This window comes from Protomyctophum parallelum (assembly GCF_964188405.1).
Source record: "Protomyctophum parallelum genome assembly, chromosome: 14".
Lineage (NCBI taxonomy): Eukaryota > Metazoa > Chordata > Actinopteri > Myctophiformes > Myctophidae > Protomyctophum > Protomyctophum parallelum.
In genome coordinates, this window is record NC_139709.1 from 20,268,884 (window position 1) to 20,288,271 (window position 19,388).

The following is a 19,388-nucleotide window of genomic DNA, read 5'->3' on the forward strand; positions in this document are numbered from 1 at the left end:
AGGAGGCCGCTTTGTGCAAAACAAGTTTTTGCACAGCACACCTACAGATTTTGTCCAAACATCACGCAAATTGGTACAGTCTCTCTAGAGCCATTCAACGAAACCGGTCTTTCAGATTTCTCAGACTCCATCCTGATTGGTTAAGATTGGCTTCCAAATTTCACAGGAGTGCTCAGTTTCAAACAAAATGCTGCAAATCATGAACACATCGCGTGATTTCCGTGAAATTGTGCACCCACATTCCCACTAGGCCGAGGACGAAATGCCACATGAACAATTTCAACTCAGCCTCAAGGTGGCGCTATAACTGGCCGAAAAGTGTTTTTACCTCTAACTGCACGGATCTGTGGATAACCTGGTGGAGACCTGTGCCCAGAAGGGCACTTTTTCTAGTTTCACCTGTGTCATGTTACTCCCTGTGTCTATTATATACTCCCCCATTTGTTCATTTCCTTGTTGGATTATTAATTATAGTCACAGTTTTCTTGTTGCTCCTGTTTTTTCCTAGTGTTCCTTGTTCCTAGTGTTTGTTTATTCCCAGTGCTCCTCGTGTTCCCTGTTTTTGGTGTTAATAAACACTTTGAACCTTTCCTGACTGTCGTCCTGCATTTGGGTCCTACCCTCTCTGGTCTCGAACCATGACAGAACAAACTTCCAACATAATATTTACCTGTAAACCTTTGAAAATCCCAGACAGTTTAGCTCAATGTATGTTTATCCATATGATAGTGTCGCCGGAAATAGTAAAAGCTCACAGCTTGTAGATATGCTATTTTCGGCATGTGACACAGTCGTGTGGCTTAGTATAAATCGGGCTTTAGGCACTGATAGAGAGATCAATAACATTATTAAAGATATTTTTTTTTGCGGCTTACGCCTTTTATTGATTTTTGAAGGGACAGACAGTAGGCTGACAGGAAACGGGAGAGAGATGGGGGGATGACATGCAGTAAAGGCCGTGTCGGGTCCGGGAGTCGAACCCGCGGCACACTGCGACTGGATTACCAGTCCGGTGCCCAGACCGTTACGCTACGGCCTGGGCATCAATAACATTATTGAATCCATATTGCCCAGATGCCATCTGAACCAGGGAGCTGCATTAAGCCATTGTTTTGAAATAATGATCATAATAATTTTGCATGTGTCGGCGAAAGCTCAGCTACAAATGCCTTCCCGTGTCCATGATTGTCAGACTGAGGTTGCTTGAGACAGTGATGCACTTCCTCCTAATGAGTGATGAAATACAACCAGATAAGAGGGCAGCTACTGTGAACGAGTTCAATTCTCCTCAGAAGGTTTATAATCCTTCTACATTTTTGAATACTCCTAGGAGAAGGTGACAGCCAGGACAGATCTAGAAGCCAAATGTAAATTAGCATGCCTCAATTCGGTGTGTGTGTGTGTGTGTGTGCGTGCGTGCGTGCGTGGCGTGAGTGCGTGTCTGAACTGAGAGTGAAAGAGCGAGAGGGTGCTGATTAATGGATGGGTGAGGCCACTTTAAAGGTATATTCAGTGATTTCACTCAAAAAACCTTAGGTTTCGTTTTTGGCTGTGGGACCCAGCCTTTCGTCCAATCAGGATAGAGAGTCAAAAACGAAACCTAAGGTTTTTTGACCCCCAGGGGTTAACTGGGGACAGGGAGGAACTCCTTATATGGCCAGCACACTCTATAGTAGGGAGGATTATCACAACAAAACAAAACAATAAGTGATATTTGAATTAAGTGAAATCACTGAATATACCTTTAATTATGTGATAACTTTTTAAACAATCCCATTAGTCTTGAACATGTCTGATTAACATGCCTGTCAAAATCAGAACAAGATACTACTCCCTCCCTGTCAGAGTGACTGAACTGACTGGCAAACTGGCACCAGATAACAGATACATCTATAAATGACCACGCGTGCGCGCATCATTGTGTACGTGTTGTACCTGTGTGTCCTGGGCCTCTGGTTGAGTGAGGCTGTGCGTGCCGGGCTGTGCTGGTTGCCCAGTCGGGCTGGACTAGTCATGTAGTCATTGGGAACCACCGGAGGTTTGACTGGTTCCAGGGTCTTGTAGGGAGTGTTACGCCTAGAGACAGACAGAGACAGACAGACAGAAAGACAGGCAGACAAAAAGACAGAATAGAGCGACAGGAGGAAGGAGATAGCGTAGGACATTAGAGACTAGAGGCAGCTGAAGAGAGAATCTTGGTCGACCGACCCAATACACGACTGACAACAGCATGCCATACGTATGCCATATATGGTATTAGGAGTGCAATAGTTGTGAACTTGTGATGGCCCCCTGGGCCTTTAGTCTACTATGGGGTTCTGTGTGTGTGGCTGTGCCTTTAACCATTCTAATGCAGTGCTGGATTGGAGGGCGGAGCCAGAGATGATGAGTGGAAGGGGAGACACCTGGCCATTGTCTCCCCAAACACTATTTAAGAGACCTGCTCTCACAGCACTTCAGATCTGCATTTCTCCACAGGCTGCAGGGGCGGCCGCAGGATAGCACCCTTGTTCTTTTGTTTGGTTCTAGATTTTGGGCAGCATGTTTCTCTGCCAACCTAAGTTGGAAAATTTGATCTAATTGATTCAGTTCTTTAATAATTTTTTCAGTATGAAAAAAAAATACTTATTTTTGGATTGTCCTCCGGTGCTTCGTTATGGCCCCAGAGCCAGCCATAACATAGTTAATCAAACAAATGTATTCGGCCTGGGCCATGGCTCAGTGGTCCAGGCACCTTGGCTGGCAATCCAGTCTGGCAGTGTGCCGCGGGTTCGACTCCCGATCCCGACGGCCTTTACTGCATGTCTCCCCTGAGTCCCCCCCCCCCCATCTCTCTCCCCATTTCCTGTCAGCCTACTGTCTGTACATAAAAAATATAAAATAAAGGCGAAAGCCACCAAAAAAAAGCATAACTAATTTAAAAAAACTATTCCAAGAGATTTATAAAGGAAATACCAATGATCGATTAATAAGATCTGGCCATGTCAAAATGGGCAAAACGTTTCAAAGAAATCCCCCTAATTTGTGAAAATTGCCGATCTACAATTTCACAATGCCATACGGTGTGTAATACGTTCAAAAGCACTATAAATTTGAGATATTATCATTATTATTATTAAAAATAGAAAACAGGTTACGGTTCTCACCCCAGGGTTCCACGTCCGGCCATGGGTGGGCTAGGGGGCTTCTGTGTGGGGGGGTTGGTCCTCGATAATGTCCCTCCTCCTCCTCCTCCTCCTCCTCTCCCTGCTGCATTGTTCCCATGTTGCTGGAAGAGAACCAAGGTAAATGTCATTCAACAATAAAGTCCTACCATGGTCAGGGACTCAGGGTGCGTTAGACAGGCAAGCCTGAGGGCATTTATATCTTCAGTAGTAGTTTCAGAGGAGTTTCCATGAGGAAGGGCATTATTTGAAGGTCATTTTGGGTGGAAAACTATTTTCTGCAGGTGCGTAACTGATTGATTCAAGACTTCAACCGTGAAGGGTGTTTTTTGTAAATGAATGCCCTGTTTTATCATACTACGGCAGTGGTTTTCAATCAGTGGTCTGGGGACCACCAGTGGTCCTTGAGGAGTTTCCAGGTAGTCACCAGCTAAATGATAACCAAATGAACCCTTATAGATCTTTAACTCTTGAGAGCTTAAATGAAAACAAATGGACCCTTATTATATTTCCATTTGGTTTAATATTATGCTCTCAAGACTTAAATTATTGTTAAACATCTGCATTAGTTAATTTAAAAGAAGTCTACACAATTTGAGAATGTAAAAAAATGATTGTTATTTTGATCAAAATCTGCCTGTTATCTCTCCTAATGGTACCAACATCAATATATAGCATGGAATTTGGACAAAATCTTATCCAACGATAACAAACAAAAAAATAGTTGGCTCAAATGCCAACTAAATAATGGTCCTTGATATGAAAGAGGTTGGAAACCACTGTAGTACAGTGTTACACAAAAGTAGCAGATCCTCAAGCTTTTAACGAAGCGACACATTTAGAGCTTATAGATCTGCTACTTTGAAACCTTTGAATTTGAATCCTGAGAAGTAACAGTTTTGGACATAATGAGGTTTCCACCCGACAGAGACGGTATACCGTGAAAATAGACGATCTACAAGCTCACGACATCTCACATTGCGACATGTTGTGAGCTTGGAGACCTTGAATGTTAACATAGCGTGATGGGAAGAAGGAAGCTTCTTACCTTGGCCTTAAGCCACTGAGTGCAAGCAGGTAAAGACAAAGAGAGAATGTAGTTAAGAAAACAGGCTTGTTGGTTATTGATAGCAAAGTTGGTCATATCATTTTACAAATACAGCTGCATGGTAACAATATAGAGTCCCCTCATCATTCTTTCATTGTGCCTCTGCTAATGCATCTACAGTAAGCTGTGTGTTTCTCGACTCTCGACGTTGGTAAAGCCCAAACCACACCAATGGGTCGAGACGCAACAAAACGGTTTTAGTGTTCGTTGCAGCGGTGTGATATAGTCCTGTTGCACGTCGGTGCATGGCGGTGCATGTCGATTGTCGACGCAAGTCGACACTCGACACAAGTGATTCAATTGGTTCAATTCAATGGTTGCTTGCAACTACATGCGTCTACTCAAATGCATCTGGTTGCAAGGAGTTGCATGGCGACCCATTGGTGTGGTTTGGGCTTTACTGCGGTGGCAACTGCAACTTAATGTGAGAAACACCAAAACCCATATATAGGCTAAAATCAGCTCATCATCCAGCCACGTCCCTGCGCCTGTGTGTGGAGAGCTGAGGGGAAAACCAATTCTGAGGAACAATACCATCATAAACTTGAGAAACACTTCATTTTGAGGGAACAGATACATCTAGTGCTGTGGCAAAGTCACAGTGCCTGTTACCTGAAACCTAAACCACACAGTGTTAGAGGAAACAAAAAAGGTCTCTGTTGGTGCAATTACCCAGTGTAGTTAAATAATATAAGCAACAGGGAATACAACATGTTAATGACAACTTACAAAATGGCATTTCTTTTCACATTCTACAGACATACTTCTAGGCCATTCCTGGGTTTGAAATGATGAAGAACTTTGCCAGTATGAAATACCTGCACACTGCTGGCTTTGGGAGAATGGGAAGCCATATGTTTCTGCGTTGATGAGTTAGCCTGTCAGCCAGTCAGTTGGTCAGTCAGGAATATTATTGGCTTAGGTCCCAGGGTATGGCTAAATTAATTATCAAATTACAAGAGCGTAATTGGTTTTCTGACCAGTTATGAGGGAAGAAAACATGTGGTATTTTGCCACACCCCCTTTGAAAGACAATGCATGTGTCATACTGCTGCTCATTATGAATATTTAAAGCCTACTGTATACTTGATGTATTTCTACATTCTGGAACAGTGGCAGTGTGGTGCACTTAATGTCCCTTTACAATTCATGAAAATCCACAACACTCTGCAGCAAAACTGTGCTAACAACCATAAAATAGGCACATGTTTTTCTTTTCACAAGGAACAGTTGAGATTGTAAAGTGCAACATTTATTCAGTCCACCATGTATGAAATTGTAATTAAAACTCCACAAGTTCTGCGTTGTCTTCCATTATTTGACGCAGGCTTATATCTTCCCTTTCCCTCTATCCTCTCTCTTATAATAATTATTGGCATTGCAAGTGATAACAAAATATTATCAAGCTCACATCCCATTTATTCTGATTATTTGCATGATGTCCAGCAAAAATGGAAAATGACTCAACCTAAATGTCAGAACCGACACATAAAGGTGATAAGGTGATATGACGCACGCGCGCGCACACACACACACACACACACACACACACACACACACACACACACACACACACACACACACACACACACACACACACACACACACACACACACACACACACACACACACACACACACACACACACACACACACACACACACACACCTCACACACACACACACACACACACACACACACACACACACACACACACACACACACACACGTTCTGTGCTTTAATAAATGCACTTGTGATATGGTTGTATGTATAATGTACTGTAAAGTGTATTTAGCTGCTGGTGACCATTTAATACTGTATATGCCTACGATTGGCATCAATCTGGGCTCTTGTGGCCTGGTTTGCAGCTCTGCTTTTGTTTAGCTGAGATGTGTTTTGGCTGCTGATCTTTCTTGTCTCCATAGCGAATCTATCCAGATGTGAATCTATCCAGATGTGAATCTATCCAGATGTGATCTAGCCAGATGTGAATCTATCCAGATGTGATCTAGCCAGATGTGAATCTAGCCAGATGTGATCTAGCCAGATGTGAGTCTAGCCGGTTCAAGTGAAACACACACACACACACACACACACACACACACACACACACACACACACACACACACACACACACACACACACACACACACACACACACACACACACACACACACACACACACACACAGTTCGATCCCCGGCTCCCCCAGAGTTATTGTCGAAGTGTCCTTGAGCAAGACTCTGAACCCCTAATTGCTCTAATTGTGTGTGAATGGGTTTATGTAATGCAAATTCTATGTTAAGTGCTTTGGATAAAAGCACTATATACAGTAAATATACAGTACCATTTACATATACGTCAGCTTGTCTTATATGATGGAGAACAGGCTGTATGGGCGTGCCATGCCATTTGGGCTGTATTGAGGTGGGTGTGACTGTATGGGCGTGCCATGCCATTTGGGCTGTATTGAGGTGGGTGTGACTGTATGGGCGTGCCATGCCATTTGGGCTGTATTGAGGTGGGTGTGACTTTTGTTACCGTGACCTGGTTTGACCCTGGTCATGACCCTCACCAGATCATCACACCACTATGCAAATATTAAGTACAAACATGTACAGTACAAGCATGCATGCATGCACATGAATACACACGCCTACAGAATGAGCACATATTAAAAGCACACATAGCCTTAGATATGCAAACACACCAGCACACGTATGCATACACAGCATACTACACCCATCACCACCACCACATCTCTCTCTGCACTGTGGCTGATGAGGTGGTGGGATCGAGCTGAGCTGAATGAATATCAGTGCTTCTGAATTATTTACAGCCATGTACGTTGGGAGTAGAAAGGCAGAATCAGAGATCACTGTGACAATAAATAAGATGGAATCTGATATGCTTCTCTGCCTGTGTCAGAGTCAGCCGGATAAATCAAATGGAATTCAAAATGGACGGCTAGAATAGATACAGTTGCCAGGAAGTCTCTAAACTTGCAGTTCTCACTGATTGACGTATTTGTCACAGTCTGCTTCGGTGCATCCGTTTTGAATGTCATCAATGCATTGAAAGGGACAAAATGACGTTTAATCAGAGCATTGAATGCTCTCAGTAGCCATCTACTGACCTACCAAGATCTCAGTAGGCTGCATTCTGTGCTGTCGATCACGGCTACTGTTTTGACAGAGACTACGCGCGTTGTCAACTGACTACATGGTCGGTTAAGACTGATATGAGGTTAGGGGACTTACGTGGCTGGTTAAAACTGATGAGGTTAGGGGGCTTATGTGGCTGGTTAAAACTGATATGAGGTTAGGGGGACTTATGTGGCCGGTTAAAACTGATATGAGGTTAGGGGACTTACGTGGCCAGTTAAGACTGAGGTTAGGGTTAGATTTAGTGTTTGGGTTAGTAATGTCGGACGGACAACACACGTCGTCGTTGTCCAAACAGTAGCCGTGATCAATGCACAGAATGCAGCCTATTGAATTTCTCCAAAACGTCACAATATAACATTTTGCGCTGGAGATGTATGCGGTAGGTCAGTAGACTAGACGTGTCTACTGCAGCATTCAATGCTCTGATTAAACGTGATGTTGTCCCTTTCAATGCATTGATTGATGGCATTCGAATCCGCTATTCTTGTCTCTCCTCTCCAGACTACTTTCCTTCAGCTCCACAGAGCTGCCATACTCTAGCTGTCCACCAGATGTCCTCTGAGGTTCCCACCTTTCCCCGTCACCTATCCACACACATGTTCCCACTCCTCTCATCAGCCCTGCAGTTACCTGGCCAAATGATTAGGGTTCAAGTGATTAACCACTCACTTGAACCCCGACCAACAAGTCCGACATCACTATTCTGGGGGAACATTCACCCCCAATAGCCGATCTGCAACCTCACAACGTGTCACGATGCTGTGAGCTTCTACTGTAGGTTGAAAAAAGTACAGCGTCAACTCAGGTCTGTTTTACTATAGAATGGAGGGTTTAAGTGGTTAACTGGACCGTTGCCACAGATTGTCAAGTGTTACCTAGTGCTTCATGTTTTAGCTCCCTATAGCCTCTGTTTTTTCTAGTGCTTCATGTTTTGACTTTTCCCATGTTACTTGTTTACAAATGGAAGAGATAGCACGTAGGGAGGAGACGATTGCTTGAAGGTATCCTTCTTTACGAGTTAAAACCGAGTTGGGTGAACTCTCATTGAACTCATGTGCTTCATGAACATACAGTAAAGACTTAAACAGTAACTTCAGTAGGGTTAATTCTCTGGTCAACATTGTCTCACCCCCAAAAGGCATATTATTGTATATTGACCAAACGTCAACAGGGAGGTGGGGTTGGCAGAAAAGTATGACATATGGGGAATATAATGATTTAAGAATTCATAACTCGGTGACTCACAAGCGGATTTAGCAACATTCGGCACAACGACTTGCTCGCCTACGCTCGCTACGCTCGCGTCTGCTTGAGACAGCGCTGATCCGTCGTTTTAATTGTTTTTTGGTCGGACCGCCAAAAACGCATCTACGGAAGTCCCGAAAAGGAATATTGTGACAATATGAGTCACAATATGAGGTGGGTGAGACAGACAGTGTTGTTCTGGTAGGACAGAAAACCTAGGGTTGAGGAGTGCTGCTCTGATATTTATGACATTCTTGTCCAGAGAGCCTCTAATTGTCCTCTAATTGAGCTCATTATTTTGATATACCGGTACATTCACTTGTGCCCGGCCTAAATCAATTCTACCGGAAAGGATAACACACATTTAGAGTGTAGTTCACACCTGTCTCTCTCCTGCGTGAAAAAACAGGCTGTCTGCCGGTGTAATTACTGCTCAAGACTTCGAGACGGTCGATAGGCTAGCCTTTTAGCTGATTAAATATTGACAGTAGTGAAGGTTTAACATAGACTGAATGTAGCTAACACTCTAGTTTAGAAATTGCAAATTAGGGACCACAGGTTGGTTTGTTTGTGTGCGCCGTGCATGTGTGTGCATGTGTGATGTGTGTGTGTGTGTGTGTGTGTGTGTGTGTGTGTGTGTGTGTGTGTGTGTGTGTGTGCGTGTGTGCGTGTGTGCTCAGTGTGAGATGTTGGCCACGAGTTGTTTGTTACCCCTCTGCCTCACAAAATGTGGGAAATCATTATTCATCTTGTTTCCGCTGCACTCTTCCATCTTTTATGCTCTCTCGACGGGATCCGTTTCTTCCCTTGTTTGTGTGCATGCACTCAATTCCCAAAGTGCACATTGGCAGCTTCTGTCATTGCCATTCATCTGGTTTCCGTGGTACGACATTTCTTTATACAATCTCTTTTATTCTTCACCCTATGTACTGCCTGTCTCTGCTGGGATAGTGAAGCCGGAAATATTCAGAACTTAGTTGTGAGTGACACACCACCACAAATAGATCTACTGTACATGCTCACAATGCATCACTCTACGATGTGCTGTGAGCTTGTAGATCTGCTATTTCTGGTGTGCGACACCACACACAGCAAAGTATATCAAGCCCTTGAGTGTCTTGTTGATTTTCAAACATCTAGCGATTTGAATGCAACATGCTCGCTTTTCCCCTCTTGGTATAAGCCGGCGCACACAGAGATTTGGCTCAAGCCGCTATGCAAATGAACCGACGCCAGGAAATGCAGCAGCAATCAAAAGAGTCTCTTTCGGATAAATGATGAAGAGCACACAAAAACTGAGCGCTTTCATTTTCTTTTTCATGGTGTCCTGCCTGTTGCAACCTTTTGAAAAATACACAACCCCCAAACTATATGGAGCAGCTCCAATTGTAATTGCTGTCATAGGGCAAGGGAGAAAAGGATCTTGGCAAAACAACAACTTGGGGGATTTTTAACCCTATTTTAGGGTTGAACATTCGGCGAGAATTACAGATGTACAAGACCCACAATGCATCACAAGACGACGTATTGTTTGAGTTTGTAGACTGGCTATTTTCGGCAGAGATTTGTTGGGTTTAAGTGTTTAATTAAAATAATTGAAAGTTATCGCCAGTAAGTCCAATAGCCCAGTGTTAAAAGTTGAAAAAGTGTGTAACCAACAATATGATTATCAGAGCTATAATGTCATTAATGTAGTATTTAAATGAGTATATCTACGAGCTCTACGATGCGTTGTGAGCTTATGAATCATTTTGCAAAAGGATTAGGTGTAGAGGGGAGGGAGCCAAGATATAATAGACCCCTGGAGGACCCTGGTCAACAAAGTTCACCATAGACCAGTACATGTTTATATAAGTATTGTTAAAGAAAGTTATTGTTGCAATGCAAATACAAAGAAGCAATTAAACAGAAAAGGACAACGTTCTCTATTTTGAGGCCAGTAGACGTGTGCTTGGCCATTAACAACCAAGTGCCGCAGTGTAATCTGCTGCTGAACCCATCGATATTGCTGCCAATAAACATGCCCCCAGACTAGAGGTCACAGTCTCAATCCCGAGTGGAAGTCAGTCAGAAGACCCTTGTCAGATGTCAAATACTACACTAAAATAGATATGCTTCGGTGTGTTGACAAGATGCATTAGACTGTCTTTTCTGTCATACCAGGAACCCTAGTACTACTGGTTTTCTCCTACCAGAAATCCTTAACCCATTCTGACCTGAGATCAGATTCATACGAGGTTTCCGCCGGACACACACTGGTCTGATGAACCCATTCTGACCTGAGATCAGATTCTAAAAATGTCAGTCGTTCTTCGATTTTTCAAAAAATAGCAGACCTACAAGCTCGTATTGCGCCACTCGGTGGCGCGATATGAGCTTGTAGATCTGCTATTTTTAAATAGCTAAAGCATAACATGATGCTGACACCAAAATGGGTGCCCGGTCAGAATGGGTTAAACTACTACTTGTCTGTCCCACCAGAACAATCGCTAAATTGAAACTACGGCCTTTACTTTGACACCGTGACCACCACTGTTTCCTCACTGGTGGGAGGGAGCTCTTACTTTGACACCGTGACCCACGTCGTCCAGCAGTGTGTAGTCGATGGGCTTCCTGATGTAGCGCACCGGCCGCTCCATGTTTCCAGGGGCGATGATCTTGTGTGTGCGCGAGGTGTTCTTGTTGGTGGTCAGAATGCCGATCTCTCGCCGTGCCACCTTCTCTTTATGAATGTCCACCGTCTACAGAGGAAGGAATGGTGTGAGAGAGGGGGAGAGAGAGATATCAATGTTGAATGTTTTAGCCGGTTTCCTACCAAGGTGATAGATATACAGTAGGGTAGAAATAATAGGGTAGGTTTAATGTAAAATTACCATACTATTAATTAATCTAGTTTGTACACATTTTGCAAGCATTTTAAAGACATAACAGGTAAAAATAAAAATAAAAGCAGTGCCCACAACGAGGAAGATCTACTACTGGTCTGACCAATCTGATACTGTATTCATTTACTAGGCCTGTTTTGTATGGAATGGAGAGGACGTTGTCTGCATTTAAAAAAGTCTATCCGCAGTGTATCCAAACCAGAAACCATGGATAACAATTGTGATCAAGCTGCTTTCAACGCAGATGCCTCTGGAGACAAAGCAGAGTAGGGCGAAAAAAGCCTGTTACAATCTCTGCAGAGCGACCACAGCAGCCAAACAGGATTATAGCAAGACGATTGAGGCACAGTTAAGTGATAATGGCCCATGCAGGGCCCATACATTATATCTGACTATAAAGGGATACAAACCGACATCCCAGGTTGTGTGATCAGAGCGTGCAGCTGGCTGGTGTTGTTCATGGACATATTCAACTCTCTCTTTCCCTGTGTGTACTGGCCTCCTGCTTCCTTTATCACAAGTAAGACGCGCAAACGCAGCTCGTAAATTGTAATAACAACAATTAGAATAAATTACGAATTATTGAGAAGTGTGTGGTAATGTAAAATTATAACGGGTCATTATTATGAAGTGTTCCCCAGTACATTTTGAATACCGGACTTGAGTATTTCTACAATAGGGTATTGATACTTTTACTTAAGTAAAACATCTGAGTACGTGACCGTCTTCCATCACTGCTAACAGCAAACGCCAAACCAACGAGCCAGTGTCAGGTCCACCTGAGGAGGCCAGTCCAGTCCATTAACCCTCTTGGAGGCTGACGTGAGCAGAGCCTTCAAGCGGGTGAATACCTGTAAGGGCCAGGCCGCATCCTCCAAGCATGTGGACCATTGTTTATATTTGTATTTAAACACTTCCCACACACAAGCACCCAAAAGTGAACACATTATATCACGCACGCACGCACGCATGCACACACTGAGAGGTTGAGAACAGATTAGTTAAATCAACTGTAGTTTATTGTGTAGTCTGTCTGTCTGTCCGTCCGTCCGTCTAGTAGTTCTACTACTCCTACCATTGCTCTGGCCTACATTCTAGGCCACATTGGTTGAACTGCATGCTATTGTCCTGCAGGCCTTTACCCTGGGGAGCATTTGGCGAAGCCCTCCTTTCCACCCACACTCAATTAAACGCCATCTCATCTCCGACTGTCCGCTCATGGTGGCTGAAATGACAGCAGCTCACAGACAGACAGACCTTCCTCCACCCAGGAGAGACTCATGAATGATAGATGTGACTTTGAGAGATGGATGGAAGGATTGGGTGATTGGATGGATGGATGGATGGATGAAAGGAGGTGAAGGAATGAGGGAGGACAGGCGATTGAGGCTCAGGACAATGAGGTCACACTTGTGTTCATATAGGGATGAAGAAGGGGTGTATGTTCACGCTTGAGTGGAAACCACTCTATTGTTCCGACGTTGCCCTTAATTCTTCAAGTGTGTGACGTGTGTGAGGGTGTGTGTGTGTGTGTGTGTGTGTGTGTGACATCCACAGCAATAAGGTCACACTTCAGTCAATCATCAAAGCAGGCCAGCTCGCTCTGCCAGCTCCAACCACCACCAGAGCTCCAGAATTGGTCTCGCTCTGGATTGCTGAGACACTGCCAGTGTCACTGTGGGCCGCTGAGCGAAATGCTCACATTTTACGCTTCTCACACACGTGAGATATGATATATGATATGATATGATATGATATGATATGATATGATATGATATGATGATATGATATGATATATATATATATATATATATATTATATGTGTATATAAACATTATGTGCAGTGTACACAGCAGCTACAAGCAACGACCTGCTTTTGGGAGAGGAAACCGAAACGGTCACGCCTAGCTGTAGCTGGGAACTGACAAAGACAGACCCGCCTATTTCCTGTCAGAGATAGGCGGGTAAAACTTGAGAGAGGAGAGAGACGAGGGAGATGCAGCGACAGATGAGAGATGGTAGGATAAAAGAAGAAAAAAGAGAGGAGAGGCAGATTATGGAGAGTGGCAGAGAGTGACGTGAAAGACGAGTGTGAACTTCTCTCTCTCTATCATCACATCAGACGTACTGTACTGCACACTTCCTTCCAGGGTGGGGATCATCATAGTTACAGTGTGTTGCAATTCACCCTGCCACTGACACTGCATTTAACCTTTAATAAGTTTCCTGTGTTATTTTCCCCATAACCTATAACAGGAATGATATCACACACCACAGGGTTAAAGTTTGAATTATTACTTGCGCAAGCAGAGCGTGCGTCATATGCTGGCACGGGACATACGGAAGCAGACCGTGCAGGTATGTTTTCCGCGTATGTCCCATGACGTGATGAAGATATGTACCAATGCCAGGGTATAATTGGTTTACGATGGTGACGTAATGATGATATGTTTCAGTGTCGGGAGGATTAAAGGTAATGCCCCTATGTATACATGTAAGTAATCTGACACCACTGCCATAACAGGCATAAGTAATCATTACCATACTTCAAAATACTACTTTTTTTCCTCCAAAAGCAAGGTACGTAGCAAATAGCTAAACCTAATAATTCAATATCTACAGTACTTGCACGCTCTGCTTGCGCACTAGTAAGTAGGCACTCGACAGAGTGCAGTTCTAGTTACTTACTGCAATCGGCTGGGTATGGTATGTATGTATGTATGTGTGTGTGTGTGTGTGTGTGTGTGTGTGTACGTACACACATACATACGTACTATGTATGTATGTCGGGGTATGTATGTCGGGGTATGTATGCGGTGTCCTCTCTTGTTTAAGACCATAGCCCAATCAGGGACCAGCATCTCTGGCAACGTCATTCATCATTACAATATATCATAATATATCAGGGTTTTTTTGGGAAGCGGTGATGCCAGTGGTGTGCACACCTCATGGCGCGCTCTGCTTGTCCACAAGTACGTACAGAGAGAGAGAGACACACACACACACACAGACTCAAGGTTCTGTCTTATGCAAGTCTGTCTCTCTTCATAACGTACTGCTCTCATTTCTCTCTCTCTCTCTCTCCATCCAATTTTCGTAATCTCTTTACATTAACAAACATCTGGTTGAAACTGACGCCTTCTACCATATGTGTGTAGGAACAGATGGTCGAGCGGGGTGGACAGCATGTTTGTTAACTGCTGGAGCTGTGGTTTGGGCTCAGCAAATCTGCACTGAGCAAGGCTGGAGCTGACGAGCTGTACTAGTAGTAGTATAGTGTTAGAATTTCACAGCAATTTCTCTTGGGCTGGAGGAGCGTTGCTGCGGCAGACGGTGCAGCATCTAAAACAGGATGATGGCCAGGCCGCAGGGTTTCCCCAGGGCTTCACTGCCAAGGCCTTAGGCAAGTAATATTGTCAGGCTGAGAAAATTCCCACAAAATGTAATATTTCATTGTATTCGTGAGTTTAATGTGGACCAAACTGTCACCTGAGTATCCACAGTTGGATACAGTGGTTAACAAGTTAACAACCATGACTTCTCCGGGCCAAAATGTGTCACTATATCGGTATGTCAGTAATGTATCTGACTGTGTGCGAAATACTCCTATGCAAGTCTTTTGTTAACATTTCTAAATTCTAGTGTCAGTGTCAGACTGGACATTTACATTCACTGTGCATCACTGTTCATCTTAGCAAAGCCAACCGTAGCAAGTGAGCCTATTTTGAGTAATAAAAATGATTATAATGAAAAATTGGGACTGTTATTAACAAAAATACAACAGAAAAATGTTCACTTTAAGTTTTTAAGTTATACCCTGCCCAAAGCACCCTATGCTTTTCGCATGCCTCCTCCACCCCATTCACCTCCATATTGCTCATTTTTGCCCCGCCGACGACCCGCAAACGACCTACTTGCCAAAGACACCTGGGTCAGCAACCCTCCCGGAACCTAAGCCCCTTCCCCTTGTCCATTCTTATTCATTCAATAAACATGTAACCTTTTTCAAATGTGTGGTTCTTGACTCGTGGATTAAAAGCATCACTCCAGCATGGCACTATTGGAAGGGCAGCAGTCTACAATACAACCAGTAACAAGTGGTAGAAAACCTTATAAAGTCCTTAAATACTATAGCAGGATGGCTAATCCAAAACATCACCTAAACATAATCTGACAGCACAGGGGTTATTTCTAAATCCTCACAAGTATTATATGTGTAGTGTATAACACAGCCTACAGTCCATAAGTGTGCTAGGACAGGTTTATCTTGACCTGACAGGACTCAGAGCTCAATGGGTCACCAACCATACAAATGAGTAAAACAATGAATGGATGAATCATAGTGCAGGCGCAGTGGTGCTTAGAGATGAAGGGAGGGGCCGTGACTAATGGATTAATGTTGTAATGTTTTGTGTCACATTACAATCAGAATGAAGCACTTCCCTTTCATTTGCCATGACACTGACAAGAAGCTGGAGTGGAATACAAAAGCCCTTTCTCTTGGGAGTCATTGAATACAACCAAATACCAGTAGTGTAAATTAACTAAGTTTAATTATAATGTTTTACTTTACTGGAGTATTTAAAATTTTCAGTACCTTTACTTCTACTTCACTACATCTCTGAGGCAAATATTGTACTTTTTAGTTTTTACTCCACTACAATTATTTGGTGGAAACGTTAATTACTAGTTACTTAAGCTTGTAGATCTGTTATTTTCAAAGGATTTTACACATTGTATATAATGAAACTTGTGATATGGCCATATGGGGCCTTCTGCATAATGAGTACTTTTAATTGTATATAACTTAAGTATATTTTGATGCCAATACTTTTGTAGTAAAAGAGGAGGTGGTTCAGAGCAGGGCCGCTATCACAGGAGGAAACGTGTATTTGGGGCAATAACCTGACTAGCAGTGCCATTTGGGTATTTGATCCTTCTCAAATTCTAGCAAAATTAATGAGCACAATTTTGCATAAGCCCTGACAGAAAGAAGGGCGACTCATGGATTAGTGCATGATGTAATGACCTTTTACAATATTACTCTCTAAGCAGCACATTTCCACAGTTCTCAACCACTTTGACTGGCTGCTGTAGCTACCTATTAAAGATATATTCATTAAAAAGCAACTCATATTTGTCTATGGATCAGTCAAAGAATAATTGAATAATCAAATCCATTCTTTGTAAGGCTACATACTGTATACACTAAGATGTATTCATTGTAAAGCAGCATTTTTAATCTGTTCACATGAGAACTTTAGCAGTTTTGTCAGTAATAATCTCCATGATCCATACTACACTACATGCACATCACATTTGACAGACAGACATTAGATTACAAAAGCAGTGGTCGATATTCAAAGACTTTTATATGGACAATCAGCAATTGTGCTGATTTCAAGTCTTGGAATAAAAAGGAATGTATAGTGTTATGTTCATATCCATCAATTAAATAGATTTTCAATAAAGAATACGGTAACTGAGTGCACCTGTCAATGAGAGTGATTTAATTGAGTGATTAAACCTTAGAAGATTGAGGCAGGGAACTGTTTGCACTCTGTCAGAGGAGAGCTGTGGTGGTGTGAGAGACACTGTGAAATTCATCTGGTTGTTTCTTTGTCTCTGCCTTGAAACTGCATGCAGTGTGGTGAAGATTTTCCTTGGGAACTGCACAAAATTCTACCAGGTCCCACTCCATATTTATACGTACCCCGCCGCTAGGGGACTTTATCAGCCAGGTCTGTATATATACGGACCCCAACGTATACTCTGTGTATATAATGGTTGAGCCCCACGGCATTGGTCCAGTTGTCCTTGCTGGATCTTCTGCTCTAAAGAGTGTGTGCTTGTGCCAATGTTACTAAAGTGTGTGTGTTGAGTGTGTGTGTGTGGGAAAACTCCTTCTCTTAAAGTGAACGCGGATGTTGGCACTGGGAACTTCATGAATGCTAATAGCTAGCCGACAGAGAAAGAATTAAGAAGTCTCTAGTTTTCCTCTCCTCTTTTATTGTTTTAAGTCATGTCTAAAACCTGCACGCTCAGAATAAGAGTAGACAAACGGACCAGAGATGCCGGCTTCAAACGAGAGCCGTGGGATAATGACGGCGCAACGTATCCACAGGAGTGCCGAACCAGTATAGCCCATATGAGAAACGAGGACAGACAGGATTAGGAATGAGGGTATTAGAGAGATAGCCCAGGTGGGGCGGTTTGCAAGCAAAGTAAGAGGTTGAGTTGGATTGGACATGTGCAGACTGCGGAGGAGTGATGAGTGATGGGTATTAATGGGAGAAGAATGTGGAAGATGGATCTGCTAGAGGAAGAGGAGGTTTATGGAGGCGGGGAGAGAGGACAGGTGGCTGGGGTGAAGAAGATGCTGAGAACAGGAAGAGATGGAAATGGATAATCCATGGTGGCAACCTCTAATGGGAAATAGCTGAAATAAGAAGAATTTACCTGGCTCCTTTAATCACTTGAATCCCTAAACAGTTAATTGACCGGTCTATACTAGGCCCTCTCCTTTTGACCCTTTACACCAACAATCTCTACACTTAAAATAGCCAATCTACAACTTCACAATGTGTTGCATTGAGAGCTTGTAGATCAGCTATTTTTGCAGAATGTGCCATTTGTACCCCCATTATAACATGCCCAGAATAGGGATACTAGTGTGATGTGGTTAGAGTTTCCCTCTTAAAACACTGATCATAAAATACACTTTTGACAGTCTAACATGTCATTAGTGGAAGGAAATATAGAAGCACAGAAACCAATTTGCCTCAATGTGTGATAATAACAGTGTCATTTAGCACCATCACCAGGGGTAAGATCCAAGTAAGGAAAGATATTGGCCGCCGCCTCACCATCCCTGAGGATCAATAGCTAGCAGTCTCTCTCTCTCTCTCTCTCTCTATCTGTGCGTCTCTCTCTCTTTCTCTCTCTCTTACAGCCGTCTGTTGTACTGCAGACACACCAATCCATCTCTGCTCAGCAGGCTGAGCGGAGCGGCGTGCTAGCGGTGGATGCTAGGTCAGGGTTTCAGTTCATTTCTGACAGGGCTTAATGAAGCACGTACGATAGAGGACGGGGTCAGCCGCCAACAGACTCACTGCATGGCCGGGAGCAGCACATCCAGAAGCGAGAGAGAGAATGCTGATGAAGCAAGTGGCAGCATGGGGTTGTGAGGGTGGTGATGGGTGTGTGACTGTGTGTGTGTGTGTGTGTGTGTGTTGGGGGGGGGGATCCCATGTGTCTCTATGCCAGTGGTGCGCGACGCATAGCCAGGGGGTCCGATAATAATTCAGATTTTTTTTTTTTTTTTTAAGATATTTTTTTGCGGCTTACGCCTTTTATTGATTTTTGAAGGGACAGACAGTAGGCTGACAGGAAACGGGAGAGAGATGGGGGGATGACATGCAGTAAAGGCCGTGTCGGGTCCGGGAGTCGAACCCGCGGCACACTGCGACTGGATTACCAGTCCGGTGCCCAGACCGTTACGCTACGGCCTGGGCCAATAATTCAGATTTAATCATATTAATAACAAAAATCACATCTGTGTGAAGTGAGGGGCGCTCGCTCTTCATCATCATTCATCACCATACATGATCTTATTCTGGCCAATCACAATTTGTGTCCGACTCCTCACTTTTCCGTCTTCACTTTTTTGTCCTCACTTTTTAGCCTCAATATGTACTTTGCTCAGCCAATCAAATCATCACTATGGGGTGCTCAGCCAATCAAAGCATCGCTATGGGGTACATACAAACACACAACGCTGGGCATAGGAGGGGCTAGCGCGCCCCCTCAAAAACAGAG

The 19,388-nt window shown here is 43.5% G+C and overlaps 1 protein-coding gene across 2 annotated transcripts in view; it reads right to left on the reverse strand.

The window, feature by feature from the left end:
* LOC310870871 (abl interactor 1-like) overlaps positions 1 to 19,388 on the reverse strand; it is a 42,768-nt gene that overhangs the window by 12,236 nt on the left and 11,144 nt on the right. For both annotated transcript variants that reach the window (XM_083782220.1, XM_083782219.1), the window contains exons 3-5: positions 11,250 to 11,426; positions 3,147 to 3,268; positions 1,936 to 2,076 (exon numbers count right to left, since the gene is read on the reverse strand). In XM_083782220.1, coding sequence (XP_083638346.1) covers positions 1,936 to 2,076; positions 3,147 to 3,268; positions 11,250 to 11,426 — 440 coding nt within the window. The remainder of the gene's footprint in view (positions 1 to 1,935; positions 2,077 to 3,146; positions 3,269 to 11,249; positions 11,427 to 19,388) is intronic.